At 47.0% G+C, this 13,147-nt stretch overlaps 1 protein-coding gene across 1 annotated transcript; it reads right to left on the bottom strand.

The window, feature by feature from the left end:
• Nucleotides 1–1,954: 1,954 nt before the first annotated feature.
• Nucleotides 1,955–4,920, bottom strand: LOC113743967 (putative disease resistance protein At4g10780). The gene is made up of 3 exons (XM_027272013.1): nt 2,944–4,920; nt 2,671–2,856; nt 1,955–2,542 (listed from the first exon to the last, which is right to left on the bottom strand). The coding sequence occupies exons 1-3, from the start codon at nt 4,918–4,920 to the stop codon at nt 1,955–1,957; spliced, it is 2,751 nt and encodes a 916-aa protein (XP_027127814.1).
• Between the last annotated feature and the right edge of the window lie 8,227 nt (nt 4,921–13,147).

Below are 13,147 nucleotides of genomic sequence, written 5' to 3'. Positions count from 1 at the left end.
GTTTTGAGATTGTCAAGCTTGTCTTTATTAATTCGAGGTGTTTTATCTCTCATTGAGATTGTCTCTCATTGCATTTGACTTCCTGTGTTGCAAGTAGTATACTTCCTGAGGTTCCTATAGCAACATCTGCTCTACTAGGTAGGAGTACTTGCTGATGTGCTATTAAAAATAGCAGGTCATTTCCTTTACGGAAATGAAATAAACTAGCATTCAGTTAAGTTCACTAAATTGAGTGATCTTTTGTTTAGCAGATATTATCCTTCTTTCTACATCATTAGGCACTTCAAGATGATCTTTTGACCCCTTAAAACAATGAAAAAAATGGATGTCCTGACATTATGAGATTTGTTAATCATATTCATCAGGAGAATAATTTTAGGTGAATTACCGGCTGATATGTTTACATTATCTGAAACCACATTCCTTCCTTTACCTCATTGTACAGCAACTGATGCTATATTTCCTGCCCTAGACCAATTTCTGTTTGTCCTTCGTTCCTTTATTGGTTGCATATCACTGAGTTCTTTGTGGTGTGAACTCTGAATTAGGCTCAAACTGAAATCAATCAACTATAAACTGGAGAATAATTAGTTATGAATGTTCCTTGATTGAAAGTTATTAACCTTGATTTTGCCTCTTCATAAATTGTAGGACTGCAGATTAGCAAGGAAATCACATTCTAGAAATGAAAATCTAGAAAAAGTACACACATAGAAAGGCTTAAATTGATAGAGCGAAATCACATTCTCGGAGTACAATATGACCAAAAATTTTAGCATAATACCTCAAAACAATTTTGTTGCTAATCATGGAATAGTCGCAAAAAACTGTGTCGCTACTCCAGTTACAATCAAGCACAGAAAAAACATGATCTAGGTAGGAATAAAAGGCCAAACATGACAAAAAGCAGCAACTGTAATACAGCTAAAGAAGAAGCACGTCTTGGAAGGAAATTTGGTACTGGAGGATAGGGCTTCGATTAACACTTGTTTTTGCAACATCACCTCTCTTGCAGCAGCAAATTTGTTTAGTAACCTGAGAAATATTGACAAACAACACTTGATCAGTGTAGTCAGAAACACAAAGCTAATTCGTCCATGATACTAATTCAGTGTACAATAATGTAAATTACTTTGCAGTTCTACTTCCTTCCAACTTGTTGTGGCTCTCAACATGAAATTTAGAATTTAAACATTTGCAAACATATATACCTACAGCTTTATCTGGAAACCTCTTCAAAAAAAGGGAAATTCAAGAAAACCTCCAAAACCAGGAAATGAAAAAAGAAAAGAACATAGAGATCAGCTCATTCACAGAATAAATTAATAAAGACACTAAACTCATAAATGAACAAGAAGAAAGAAAGAGAGAGAAAATAAAATATTTAAATTTTGAAAATTGAGAAAAAGTACTAAAAAGCTGTGCACTAGATTATATCAATGATTATAAGAAAAGGGTGTGGTTTGCAATTCCTCTCCATCGGAAAGGTAGTTGGCAGAGGAAAACTTGAGCCTCTCCAGAAAAAGGGAAAGATAGAGAACATTCCACAGCATAAAATGAAAAAAGAAATTTATCATGACATTGAACTCAAAAATAAATAAGAAGAAAGAGAGAGAGAGAGAGAGAGAGACAAACTATAGTACTTAAATCCATTTTCCCATCAAAAAAGTCAAAACAAAAAATGAAAAAGAAAAAAAAACATTATATGTAGTAAATCACGTAAATTAATTGAAGAAAGGGTGTTAGTAGTTCTGCACCGCAACATTGAAATAACTAATATTGATTCCTACGCAATAGAAAATCTAGGCTATTGGAGAAGTAGATCATATTTTGGAAAATTTCAAAGAAAGGGGATACTTGGCAAGACAAGACTAGAGGGAAGGGAGGAATCACGTACTTGAAAACCAATCCGGATTTTGATCAAATAGGTGGCCTTTAACACCTTGTTCGAACTTCACCCCTTTGCTATGAACAATGGGTCAAGGGCATTTTTTGGGTAGCGACTGTCCCAGTCTAATAATTCCCACCATTCTACATCTCCCCTAATTTTACGAAGAGTGCTGGGAGGAGATGGTAGACCGTTGGTGGTAGGAAGAAACAAAGGCAGCCTCTTTACCTTTGGACAATCGAATATTTCAATCTCCTTAATTGAATCGTAGATCATGGCTGCCTTGCAAATGTTCTTCAGTTGCAGCAGCCTATTCAGAGTCAATCTCCTTAATTTTGGAAGGATGACGGTGGCAGTGGCTCCACTTGAAGTCAATTGGATGCCTTCTCCTCCTCCTTGTCCTGCTCTATTGCCATCTGTTGCTATCTCCTCCAATCCTTCACAATCTTCAACACTTAATGTTTCAAGATTTTGAAGGTTCTGCAGCAACTGCACTGTGAATAGCTGCTTCACGTTGTGACATTCAGAAATCCACAATATTTTGAGGGAAAAAAAGGTGCCAATTGGAAGCAAATATGGTTCTGATTCTCCGTAAAAAAGACCAACTAGATTTGGCAACCCGGAGAGCCTAGCTCTTCGAGATGACAGAGTCGACTAAGAGACGAGACTTCCAGCCGATCATGTGGAGAAGGAGAGGGCAATTGCCAGAGGAACTCTATTCCAACCGAATAAAAAATATCCAATTCAAATAAGTGGCTTAAATTTATAAAATTTCTAAACACATCTGACAAGCACCTAATGCCCATGCCTTCACAATCCACGATTTCCAAACTCTTCAAATCATCTGGCAGATAGTTCGATCCTCTACCAAGCTTACACTGATGAAAATACAGTTGTTTCTGATAATACATATAACCCCGATTCTTAGTTAAGATGTCGTTGATATAAACATTATAGTATTTTGGCCACTGAGTATTTTTATAGAAGTTCGTAAAAGACAAACATCCTATGAAACTTTCTAATTGGTTCAGCACTTCTGGATCATTAACTTGTACCTTACCAAAGGGTGGCAATAATAGCAGTTGAAGACGGTGGAATTGGGAAAATGTCCCTTTTGGTATTATCTTTAAACCTAAAGTCTGACAGTCTTTCAAGTTAAGCCTTTCAAGGTTGACCAGTGACTCCCAACCTTGAGGTAAATCCTGAATGCTAGTGCATGATAAATCCAAATCCCTCAATTGCTTGAGCTTTCCCAGTGGTGGCACAGACATGAGGCGTGCACAACCCCCCAAAATCAAAGCAGTGAGATTCACCATGTCTGAAACACAATTAGGCAACTCTGTTATATCTTTGCACCCTTCTAGATTCAAAACTTTAAGTCCACACATGTGCCGAAAGAAAGAATCTGGGATTCTTTTTATGGAAAAATGGGGAAGAAGCAAGGTTGAGAGCTTAGGACAATTCGGTGACCAGCCTGGTGGAACTTCTATTTCTGCGCTTCCAAATGTATGAAAGTAGACTGCATGGAGATCTTCTGTCCATTCTTTTTGTTCCAGTATTACTTTTGAACGCCTCCATACAAAGCTTTTGACCAAGAAGCGTGGTACAACTCCACTCATCTTTAGTTTGGAGTTTCCATTCGTGATCCTCATTGCCATATCTCTGACCAAATCATGCATCTTTACATGGTCATCCCCTTCGGAATCTTTTGTTTCTTCCAGCAGGCAAAATCTTATCAGTTTGTTTAATATCGTTTGACCTTCATCAATATCTTCTGACCTTGAGTTCCGTTTTGGCATCAACTCTGCCCAAATAAAAAGGTCTATTAGTTCCTTTCTTTTTATTTTCCAATCTTCCGGATAAAGAGAGCAATACAAGAAGCAATTCCTTTGACATTCATTCAGGCGATTGAAACTCCATTCCAGGATGCGAAACACCTTTTTTTCCATCTCATCGTGCCCGACGGAACATGCTTTCAAGTCTTCCAATGCATTTCTCCACTCACAGATGTCTCTCACACCTCTCATGCTCCCAGCCACTGTGACAATACCAAGAGGCAAACCATCGCACCTTTCCGTGATGGACTTGGCAATATCTTTCAAACCTCCATCACTGGAGGTCTCGCTGCCAAGTGTATGCTCGAACAAACCCCAAGCTTCCTCTGTGTCCAATGTTTTCAACTCAAAATTGCTTTGGCATTGCATCCGGTTGCACACGTCTAACGAGCGTGTAGTCAAAATCAATCTGCGATTTAGTGCATCAAGAGGAATCCCTACCCTGTCTAAACCAAAGTCTTCCCAAACATCATCCAATATGAGCACTACCATTTCCTCCATTTTCTCGAATGCGTCACGCAACCTGCGTGCCCTTGCTCCTTCATCATCCACGTTTGACAGATCAAGCCTTAGGTGTTTAGCAATGTCACCTTGCAGCTTTTTGATGCTAAAATCTTGAGAGACAGAAATCCAATAAACCTTGAATTGAGTATTCTCAAGGAGATGATTATGGATGTGTTCCGCCAAAGTAGTCTTACCCACACCTCCCATCCCCCATATCCCAATCCTTAAGATCTCATTGGTGTCCAACCATGCCGGGATTGTTTCCAGACCTTTGCAAAACCTTTTTCCAAGTAATTTTATTGTCTCTCGTGGCTCACCTCTGCTCTCAGAAGCCTCAAGGCAAAGCTCAGCAAAATGATCACTATCACTTTGCACCATCAGTTGCTCTACAAACTTGTCCATTTTCTCCACTCCATCCCCACTGCTAAATGCATATTTTAGAAGATTACCCTGTTCTACCCTCGTTTTCAATGCAACGAATTCATTCTCTATTTTTGCTACCTCCTCAAACCAATTCTCAACCTCCCTTTTCCTTTTCTTAGTACCTGATCTTTCTGCAACTTTCACTTTCGACTCGAAATCAATTTTCCTGTTGCTTAATCTTTGCAACTTCATTTCGAGCGACCTTAGATTATCACGCAAATGGTAACACTTCCTTCCTCTGTCGAATGCCAAATTCCCAAGTGCCTCCATTGTTAATTTTCCAGTGAGCTCAATTACCTATCGATTGACAAGAAAATCTCTAAAAATTCCAGTTATCTAACAATAACGTTGTTCAATAAAGGTAGCATAATAATCATGATGCTCCTTTGGAAAATTTTGAAACAGGGCATTTCCAAACTCAGTCTGACAAATTTGAACCCAGTTAGTAAACTAAACAGTTAGCCGATTAATGTTGGATTCTACATAAATGTATCCTCAACTTTTAATCAATGTTTCAATGATGCAAAGGAACTAAAAGTAGTATTATTAGAATTTTCATTTTGCATTTATTTATCAAATACAAGTCCTATCATATCATAACTTTTTTGCGCTGAATGAAATGTTCATAAGTATACATGATGTATTAAGCAGAAACATTCCAGTATGTAGTAGTAACTTTATATTTTTTGAGTAAGTACAAGTGGTTCTTCTTAGTAACATAATTTTTCTTTTTCTTATTTGAGGCAAATGGTATCTTAATTATTTTTTTATTTTTGATAAATAAATTTTAGGTAAATTGGTGTTGAAGAGGTGATTTTTGGCGGGTAACTGAACCGACCTAAATCAGTCCCTTCTCAGGTGAAGTGAGGGATACTTGCTTATCCGAAGTGGAAGGCGGGGCTTCTCCCCTGGGATCACTCCGACGATCAAGTTAGTATCAGAACGAGAAAAAATAATAGTATATATGAATGAACAGTATGTTTACTTGTTGGGTGTACATGTGGGGTATTTATGGAGTGGGAGTGGATGACAGGACGAAGGTCTCATGCTGGTGGGACCCATGTCCTGTCATTACGGCTCTGTTCCTTGTCAGGAGGTCTGACTCTGACACTGTAGCCGACTGAGCAGGATGACGGGGAACCTTGCCCAGTACCCATTAAGAGCATCAGTGCTTTTCAGATAAAGCACTGGTCCTGGATGATGTCAGGCGGGTTGACATCATCAGCGTGCAGCCGAGGTGGAGGCCTGAGGTGCAGAGGTCACATAAGCAGTAGACCAGGGTTCAGCCCGAGCTCGGGGGTCATGTTCAGGACAAAACCACACTCGCTTGAGAGACGAAATAAGATCACCTCGGCTATTCGGGGAAGGCCGAGGTGAGCATCCTCAATAAGCCTCCCAAGCCTCTGGAGCTCCGGGCCCGGGAGGTACCGAGGCTTCGTTGTGCCGAGGTCGGCCAGGGTCGGGGACCCGAAACTGCTCTGGAAGATGCAGGGGTACGACACGTGGGCAGGTCAGTTGATAGGACGTGGTGAGCAGAGAGAGTGTCAGTCGAAAGGACGGGACATTAATGAAGAGAGAGAGAGAGAGACACGTACTTTTGAATTTGAACATGGCTGTCTTTTCGCATTCTTGGCGCCTCTTCGGGTTCCCCCGATCCCCTATAAATGGGGGGCCCCTTTCACCGCACGTCTCACACTTTTTCGTTTTTGCCTGAAGCTTGTAATATCCGTGAGCGCTGCCGAGGTCAGTTCTGTCAGCCGAGATCACAGCCGAAGTCATCCACTTCGTCCGATTCCGTAGTGAATAGTAAGTATCTTTCTTTTCATCTCATCTTTCACACATGGCCAAAACAGCTAAAACCCATAAGGAAACCGTGAAACCGAGCTATCAGGCCGAGAAGGGGTCGAACCCCTTGGAAGAAGCGAATTCATCCAGCTCTGCGGGGTCGGCGCCTACCGATGTAGGGGAATCAGCCGAGGAGAAAGTGGCCGGGACAGCCTCGGGGTCAGAGTCATCAGAGATGAGCGAGGGTGGTTCCGATGTCGAATACGATACCGATCTCGGAACTGCCATTCCCCGTGACGAGGGCGTGCTGGAGCCAGTTGCCCCAAAGAATGCTGCCAACCTTGACTTCGGCAAGATGCCGAAGTTTAGGAGCCGCATGGGAAGGGACATGGTCGAGAAGGTGATAAGAAAGTACCCCTTCAGGCCGGGGTATCTCATCACATCGCCCGGGCCGAACGATTCGACCGAGAAACCCCCCATGGGCACTGTGGCCATCTACCTTCAGCAGTTGGAGGCCGGGCTTAGGATGCCACCGTCGAGGGTCTTCAGGGACGTACTCCGTCACTTCAGCGTGAGAATTACTCAACTCACCCCGAATGCGGTCCGCATTCTAGTGGGATTTGAGATGCTGTGCCGACATCAAGAGTTGACACCCACTGTGGATCTCTTCCGCCGATGTTACACTGTCAAGGCACACGGGACGGATAAGGGGTGGTTCTACATCTGTAATCGGAACAACTGCATCCCGAAGCTCGTGATTGGCGCTCCCACCTCGATAAAGAACTGGAAGCGTGACTTTTTCTTCGTCCTAGCCGGGGACTTCCCTTGGGGTTTTTGGTGGAGGCCCATTAAATCGAAGGCCGACCCTTCCGCGGGGGACCACGAGGAGGAGGCCTTCCAGAAGTTGATGGGGTCAGGACTTTGGATATACAGTTGGGACTACCCCGAAGCCGTGCTAGTCGACGAGGGGATTAACCGAGCTTTACTCAATCCTGACAAGCCTCCCTTCTTTTCTACTAAACTTAAGAAACCTTGTAATTTTTCTTTCATGACTTTCCTTTTACCTCGGCTATGGCAAATAATAATGTTTGTTTCTTGTGCAGTGGCCAAATTATCCAACATCATCACCTCGGGCTCAGCCGAGGTGGCAAAGAGATCGAAAAGGAAGAACTCAGACGAGACATCGACGCCCCCACCTAAAAAGAAGTCACAAGGGCAAGTGTCCAAGACTTTGGTGGCAAAGAGCACTCCCACCCCGGCCGCCCAAAGCAGCTCGGCCGCCGCAGCCACGGGGTCCACCTCTTCCGTGCCAGAAAGGGTGCCCCTCGGAGTTACCACGGCACTTCCGCCTCCTCACGGCCGAGGTAAACAGTTGAAGGTTCCGGTCAATACGGTCACGGGGTCTTCACTGTGGAACCGTTTCCATAGCCCCCCGGTGTTTCCCGAGAAGGACAAAACCCACTCCGACGAGCATTGGTGTCCGGAGTGGACGATTTCGGTCAATGATAGGTGCACCCATCCTCGGATCGCACAAGAGTTGGTGATGCAGTCAAGCTTGCCGAGGGACGTAGAGTTCACGAGGAAGCTGACTCCGGTCGAGATGATTCAAAGCGTAATGGTGACCACGGCCTCCAACACAGCCTTTGTGGCCGAGATGGCACATCGATACTGTGCCCTACTCGAGGAGCAGGATACCGGCAAGTTGCAAGATCAGATCTCCAAGTTGAAGAAAAAACTGGTGGTGTCCGAGTCTGAGAAGTCGAAACTTCAGAGACGGCTTCAAGAAGCCGAGACTAAAGGGGAGGAGGCCGAGGCCACGATCAACAGTCTCAGGTCGGCTCTGGAGGAAGAGCAGAAGAGGGTGGACGAGATGAAGAAGTCCCATGAATAAGCTCTCGAGAGTGCAAGGGCCTCGGCAGTTGAGGATTTCCGGAAGTCCGAGAACTTAATCGGAGATCTCGGCCAACTGACGAGGCCGAGCTTTATGCTAGGCTACACATCGGCTATCGACGAGGCCGCAGTTCATCTTTCCTCCGAGGCCTTGGAGTCTTTGAGAAACAATGCCAACTACAATGAGAACTCCAAGAAATTGTGCGATCGGATGGCCGATGGCATCCAAGTTGGAAGGAACTTGGCCGAGGTCCAGGACGAGTTCAACAAATGGCTATCTGAATTCGACGAGGTGTTCGAGGAGGACGGAGGGGAGGAAGCTGGGGGTGACGTCGGCGAGAAGGCTGACGAATGGCAAGAAGGAGAAGGAGGAGGAGAGATTCATCCCGGCGGGAAAGAAGCCGAGGGGCAAACCGGCAAGGAGGGAGCCGAGACGGGGGTCTAGGCTCGTAGGTGCTTAAGTGTAATGCCGAGGTGGGAATTGCTTAGTAGCATTCCTGATCTCGGCCTTGTAATCCTTTGGTAATGCCTCTTTTTAGTAAATGACATATCTATTTCATCTCACTTCGGCTCTTTTAATTTTTTGCTTCGTCCCCTGCTTGTCCCCCTTATTTTTTAATAACGGATGTGTGGTATCGTAGTATTGAAAAATAACAAAGCATCTGAGGTCATAACTTGACGAAATGTTCAAGCATAATACAATTTAAGGTTCTCGGCGTGCCAAGTCCTCGGCACTAAAGAGCCATCTCGGTAGCTCAGTTTACAATACCCACTAAGATTAGATTCCACAACTCGGTAAGGACCTTCCCATTTTGGGCATAACTTTCCTTGCGGTTCCGCTCGGCTGACTGAGTTTTTTCTAAGCACCAAGTCTCCTGGCAGGAATTACCGATGTTTGACGCGGGCATTGTAATAGTGGGTTAGGGTGTTCTTGTAGGAAGTTACCCGAGCTGAGGCAATGTCCCTTCTCTCGTCGACGAGGTCGAGATCCAACTGTCTTTTTCTTCGTTCACCTCGGCGGCATAGGCTGCCAGCCGAGGACTGGGTGTTAGGATATCAGCAGGGATGACAGCCTCGGCTCCATAGGTCAAGGAGAATGGGGTCTCTTGCGTGGATGACTTCGGCGTGGTCCGATAAGACCAAAGGACACTGGGGAGTTCTTCCACCCAGGATGATCCAACTCGGCATAGTCGGGTCTTGAGGCCATGCAAGAGAATTCGGTTGAAATTTTCTGCTTGGCCGTTGGCCTGGAGGTGGCCCACCGAAGTGAAGTGTTGTTTGATGCCGAGGTTCTCGCACCAAGTCTTAAATGGATTCTCGGCAAACTGTCTCCCGTTGTCTGAGATGATGATCTGAGGTATGCCGAAACGGCAAATAATGCATTCCAAAAGAATTTTTGAACGGCCAGCCCTGTGATGGTCCTTAGAGGCTCGGCCTCGACCCACTTAGTGAAGTAATCCACAACGGTTACAAGAAAGGTATAACCACCGACAGCCTTAGGGAAAGAACCAATGATGTCTGTCCCCCACTGCTCGAACGGCCAGGGTGAGGTGATTGGAACCATGAAGTTTGAGGGCTGGTGGTGCTCGGGGGGGTGGACTTGGCAGGAAGAACAGCCGAGAACAAGATTTTGGGCATCCTGTCGAATGAAAGGCCAGAAATACCCAAGAAACAAGGTCTTCTTGGCCAACATCCTATGGCCGATGTGAGCCCCACATAGGCTTTAATGTATCTCGTGAAGGACCTGGCGTCCTTCCTCAGGCGTAACGCACCTCAGCCACGGGCCAAGGTAGGAGTGTTTATACAATTCTCCATCGCGGAGAGCGTACCGAGCGGCTTTGCGTTGTATATTTCTCGCATCGGCTCGGTCCTCGGGGAGGATTCCCTGCCCTAAGAAAAGGATGAACGGGCTCATCCATGTATCTCCAGAGTTTACAGGGCAGGCCACCTCTTCCATGTACCCAGGCTCGTTCAGCACTTCCACTAAAACGGTCTTGTTGAGGTCAGAAAATGATGTGGAAGTCAGTCGGGATAAGGCGTCTGCCCGCCTATTCTGGGAGCGGGGAATTCTTTAGATTTCGAAAGACTTGAAGTACGCGGTGAGTTGGTGGACTTTGGAGAGATACCGTTGCATGGTCTCATCCTTGGCATAATATTCGCCACGAACTTGGCATACTACAAGTTGGGAGTCACTGCGGACGTGGATCCGCTGGGCACCGAGCTTGCGGGCTAGCTAGAGTCCCGCGATCAAGGCCTCATATTCGGCCTCATTATTGGTGGCCGGGAAGCCAAAGCGGAGGGCATATGAGCACATTTCCCCCTGGGGGCCCTCCAGGAGCAGTCCCGCTCCGCTGCCGTCCCCATTAGAGGATCCGTCCACATACAACGTCCAAGAGGGTGAGGTGGACACTTCGGCAACGGCGGAGGTGGATTCCCGACCTTCCGCGAAGGTGAGCTCGGCAAGAAAGTCGGCTAAAGTTTGAGCTTTTATGGCGGTGCGTGGCTCATACGACAGGTCGTACTCCCCCAATTCGACAGCCCACTTGGTGAGGCGCCCGGAAGCCTCGGGCCGTACCAGTATCTGTGGAATAGGCTGGTATGTCCTGACGAAAATGGGATGAGCTAGGAAGTAAAGTTTCAGCCGCCGAGCCGCGTGGACCAACCCTAGCACGAGTTTTTTCACTTGGGTATATCGAGTCTCCGGCCCACGGAGAGCTCGGCTGACATAGTAGACCGGCACTTGGGTGCCCTCATTTCGGATGAGCACAGCACTGATAGCTTCGTCGGCGGCGGAGAGGTAGAGGTACAGTTTTTCTTCGGGTCGAGGTGAGGCGAGGGTAGGCAGGTGATGCAAATATTGTTTTAATTTGTCGAAGGCAGCCTGGCACTCTTCGGTCCAGACAAACTGATCAACCTTCTTCAACACCTTAAAGAAGGGCAAGGCTTTCTCAGCAGATTGGGACAGGAAGCGGTTCAGCGCGGCCAGGCGTCCATTTAGTCTCTGGACTTCTCGGAGGTTCCGAGGTGGGGACATGTCCTGAATGGCCTTGACTTTGTCAGGGTTAGTTTCGATTCCCCGGTGGGAAACCAGATACCTCAAGAATTTTTCTGAGGTAACACCGAAGACGCATTTCTTGGGATTTAACTTCATCCTCGAGTTCCGCAGGACGCCGAAGACCTCCCTCACATCTGATAAGAAGGCCGAAGTGGTTAAACTTTTGACGAGAATGTTGTCCACATAGGCCTCCACATTGCGGCCGATCTGATCTTTGAAGAGGCGATTGATCAACCTTTGATAGGTCGCCCCGGCGTTTTTTAACCCGAACGGCATGGTAGTGTAGCAGTAGACACCTTGGTCGGTGTAGAATGTTATTTTCTCTTGGTCCTTTTTACTCATTCCTATTTGATGGTACCCTTTGAAGGCATCAAGGAAGTAGAGGATCTCGTGTCCCATTGCCGAGTCAACGAGGGCGTCTATCCTCGGCAAAGGATAGCAATCCTTAGGGCAGGCCTTGTTAAGGTCGGTGAAATCCACACACATTCTCCATCCACCTGTGTCCTTTTTGACCATGACGGGGTTGGACAACCAGGTGGGGTATTGGACCTCATGAATCATCTTGGCGGGCAAGAGCTTGTCGACCTCATCAGATATGGCATTGCTGCGTTCGGGGCCGAAGTGCCTACGTTTTTGCTTCACAGGACGGGCCTGTGGATTAACGTTAAACTGGTGAGTCATGAGCTCAGGTAGCACTCCGACCACTTCATCAGCGGACCACGCGAAGACGTCTCGGTGGTCCTTTATCAGATAAATCATCTCTTCCTTTAGGGGCGAGGGGAGTCCGGCTCCCACTTGGACCACTTGGTCAGGTCTCGCCTCATCCAAGACCACCTGCTCCACCTCATCCCCGGGTTCGAGCCTACCGGGCTTTCCTGCCGTCTGAGGATCGATGCTATCTATGGAGAAGACAGCTGGCCTCTTTTCTTCGGCCTTTGACGCAGTTCGGGGAGTGACCGCGGCCTGGATGGTGGCGAGGTAGCATTCCCAGGCGGCATTCACGTCGCTGCTCACCTCAGCCACCCCCGCAGGCGTCTGAAATTTGAAACTCAGGTGGTAGGTAGAGTACACAGCCCGCAAGGCGTTGAGTGTGGGTCGACCTATCAGCATATTGTAGGGGGAGTCTGCTTTGACCACCGCAAAGCTAACAGGTATAGTTCGGCAGCGGGGATGACGTCCGATAGTCATCATCAGGGACACCATACCTTCCGGGTGGACTACGTGTCCCCCGAAACCGACGAGGGGAGTTCTGACAGGAGTGAGTTGCTCCCTGATCAGTTTCAAACTTTCGAAAGTTCGGTAGTACAAGACGTCTACCGAGCTTCCGGGGTCAATGCAGACCTTCTTGACTATGTAATTATTGGTGAGAACTTCAATCACAAGAGCTTCGTGATTGCTGGAGGTGGCAGGGACAGTGTCGCTGGGGCCATAGGTAATCACCTCGGATAGCCGAGAGCTCGACTCTGCCACCTCCATCCCAACTTGGCGGTAGGTCCGCTTCCGGGAGTTCTGGTTGTCTTCTCCCGTCGGACCACCCGCGATTGTGTTGATCACCCCGGCGATGCTGGGGCCGTAGCCCGGTGATCCGTCGCGCGGAGGCCGCTGGTCCTCCCTATGGTCCTCGGGACCTCGGCAATGCATCTTCGTGTCCCGCCTGTCCTCTCGGCGGGGGCCCCGGTTATCCCGTTGGGAGGCGCTTCGGTTGAGACCTCCGTCCTTGCGGACGAATTGTTTCAAGTACCCCTGCCGGATCAAGTTCTCGATCTC

The sequence above is a fragment of the Coffea arabica genome, chromosome 5e (genome assembly GCF_036785885.1).
Source record: "Coffea arabica cultivar ET-39 chromosome 5e, Coffea Arabica ET-39 HiFi, whole genome shotgun sequence".
NCBI classification, from domain to species: domain Eukaryota; kingdom Viridiplantae; phylum Streptophyta; class Magnoliopsida; order Gentianales; family Rubiaceae; genus Coffea; species Coffea arabica.
Note: the sequence above shows the minus strand (reverse complement) of the source record. Positions and strands in the feature narration are given on the sequence as shown.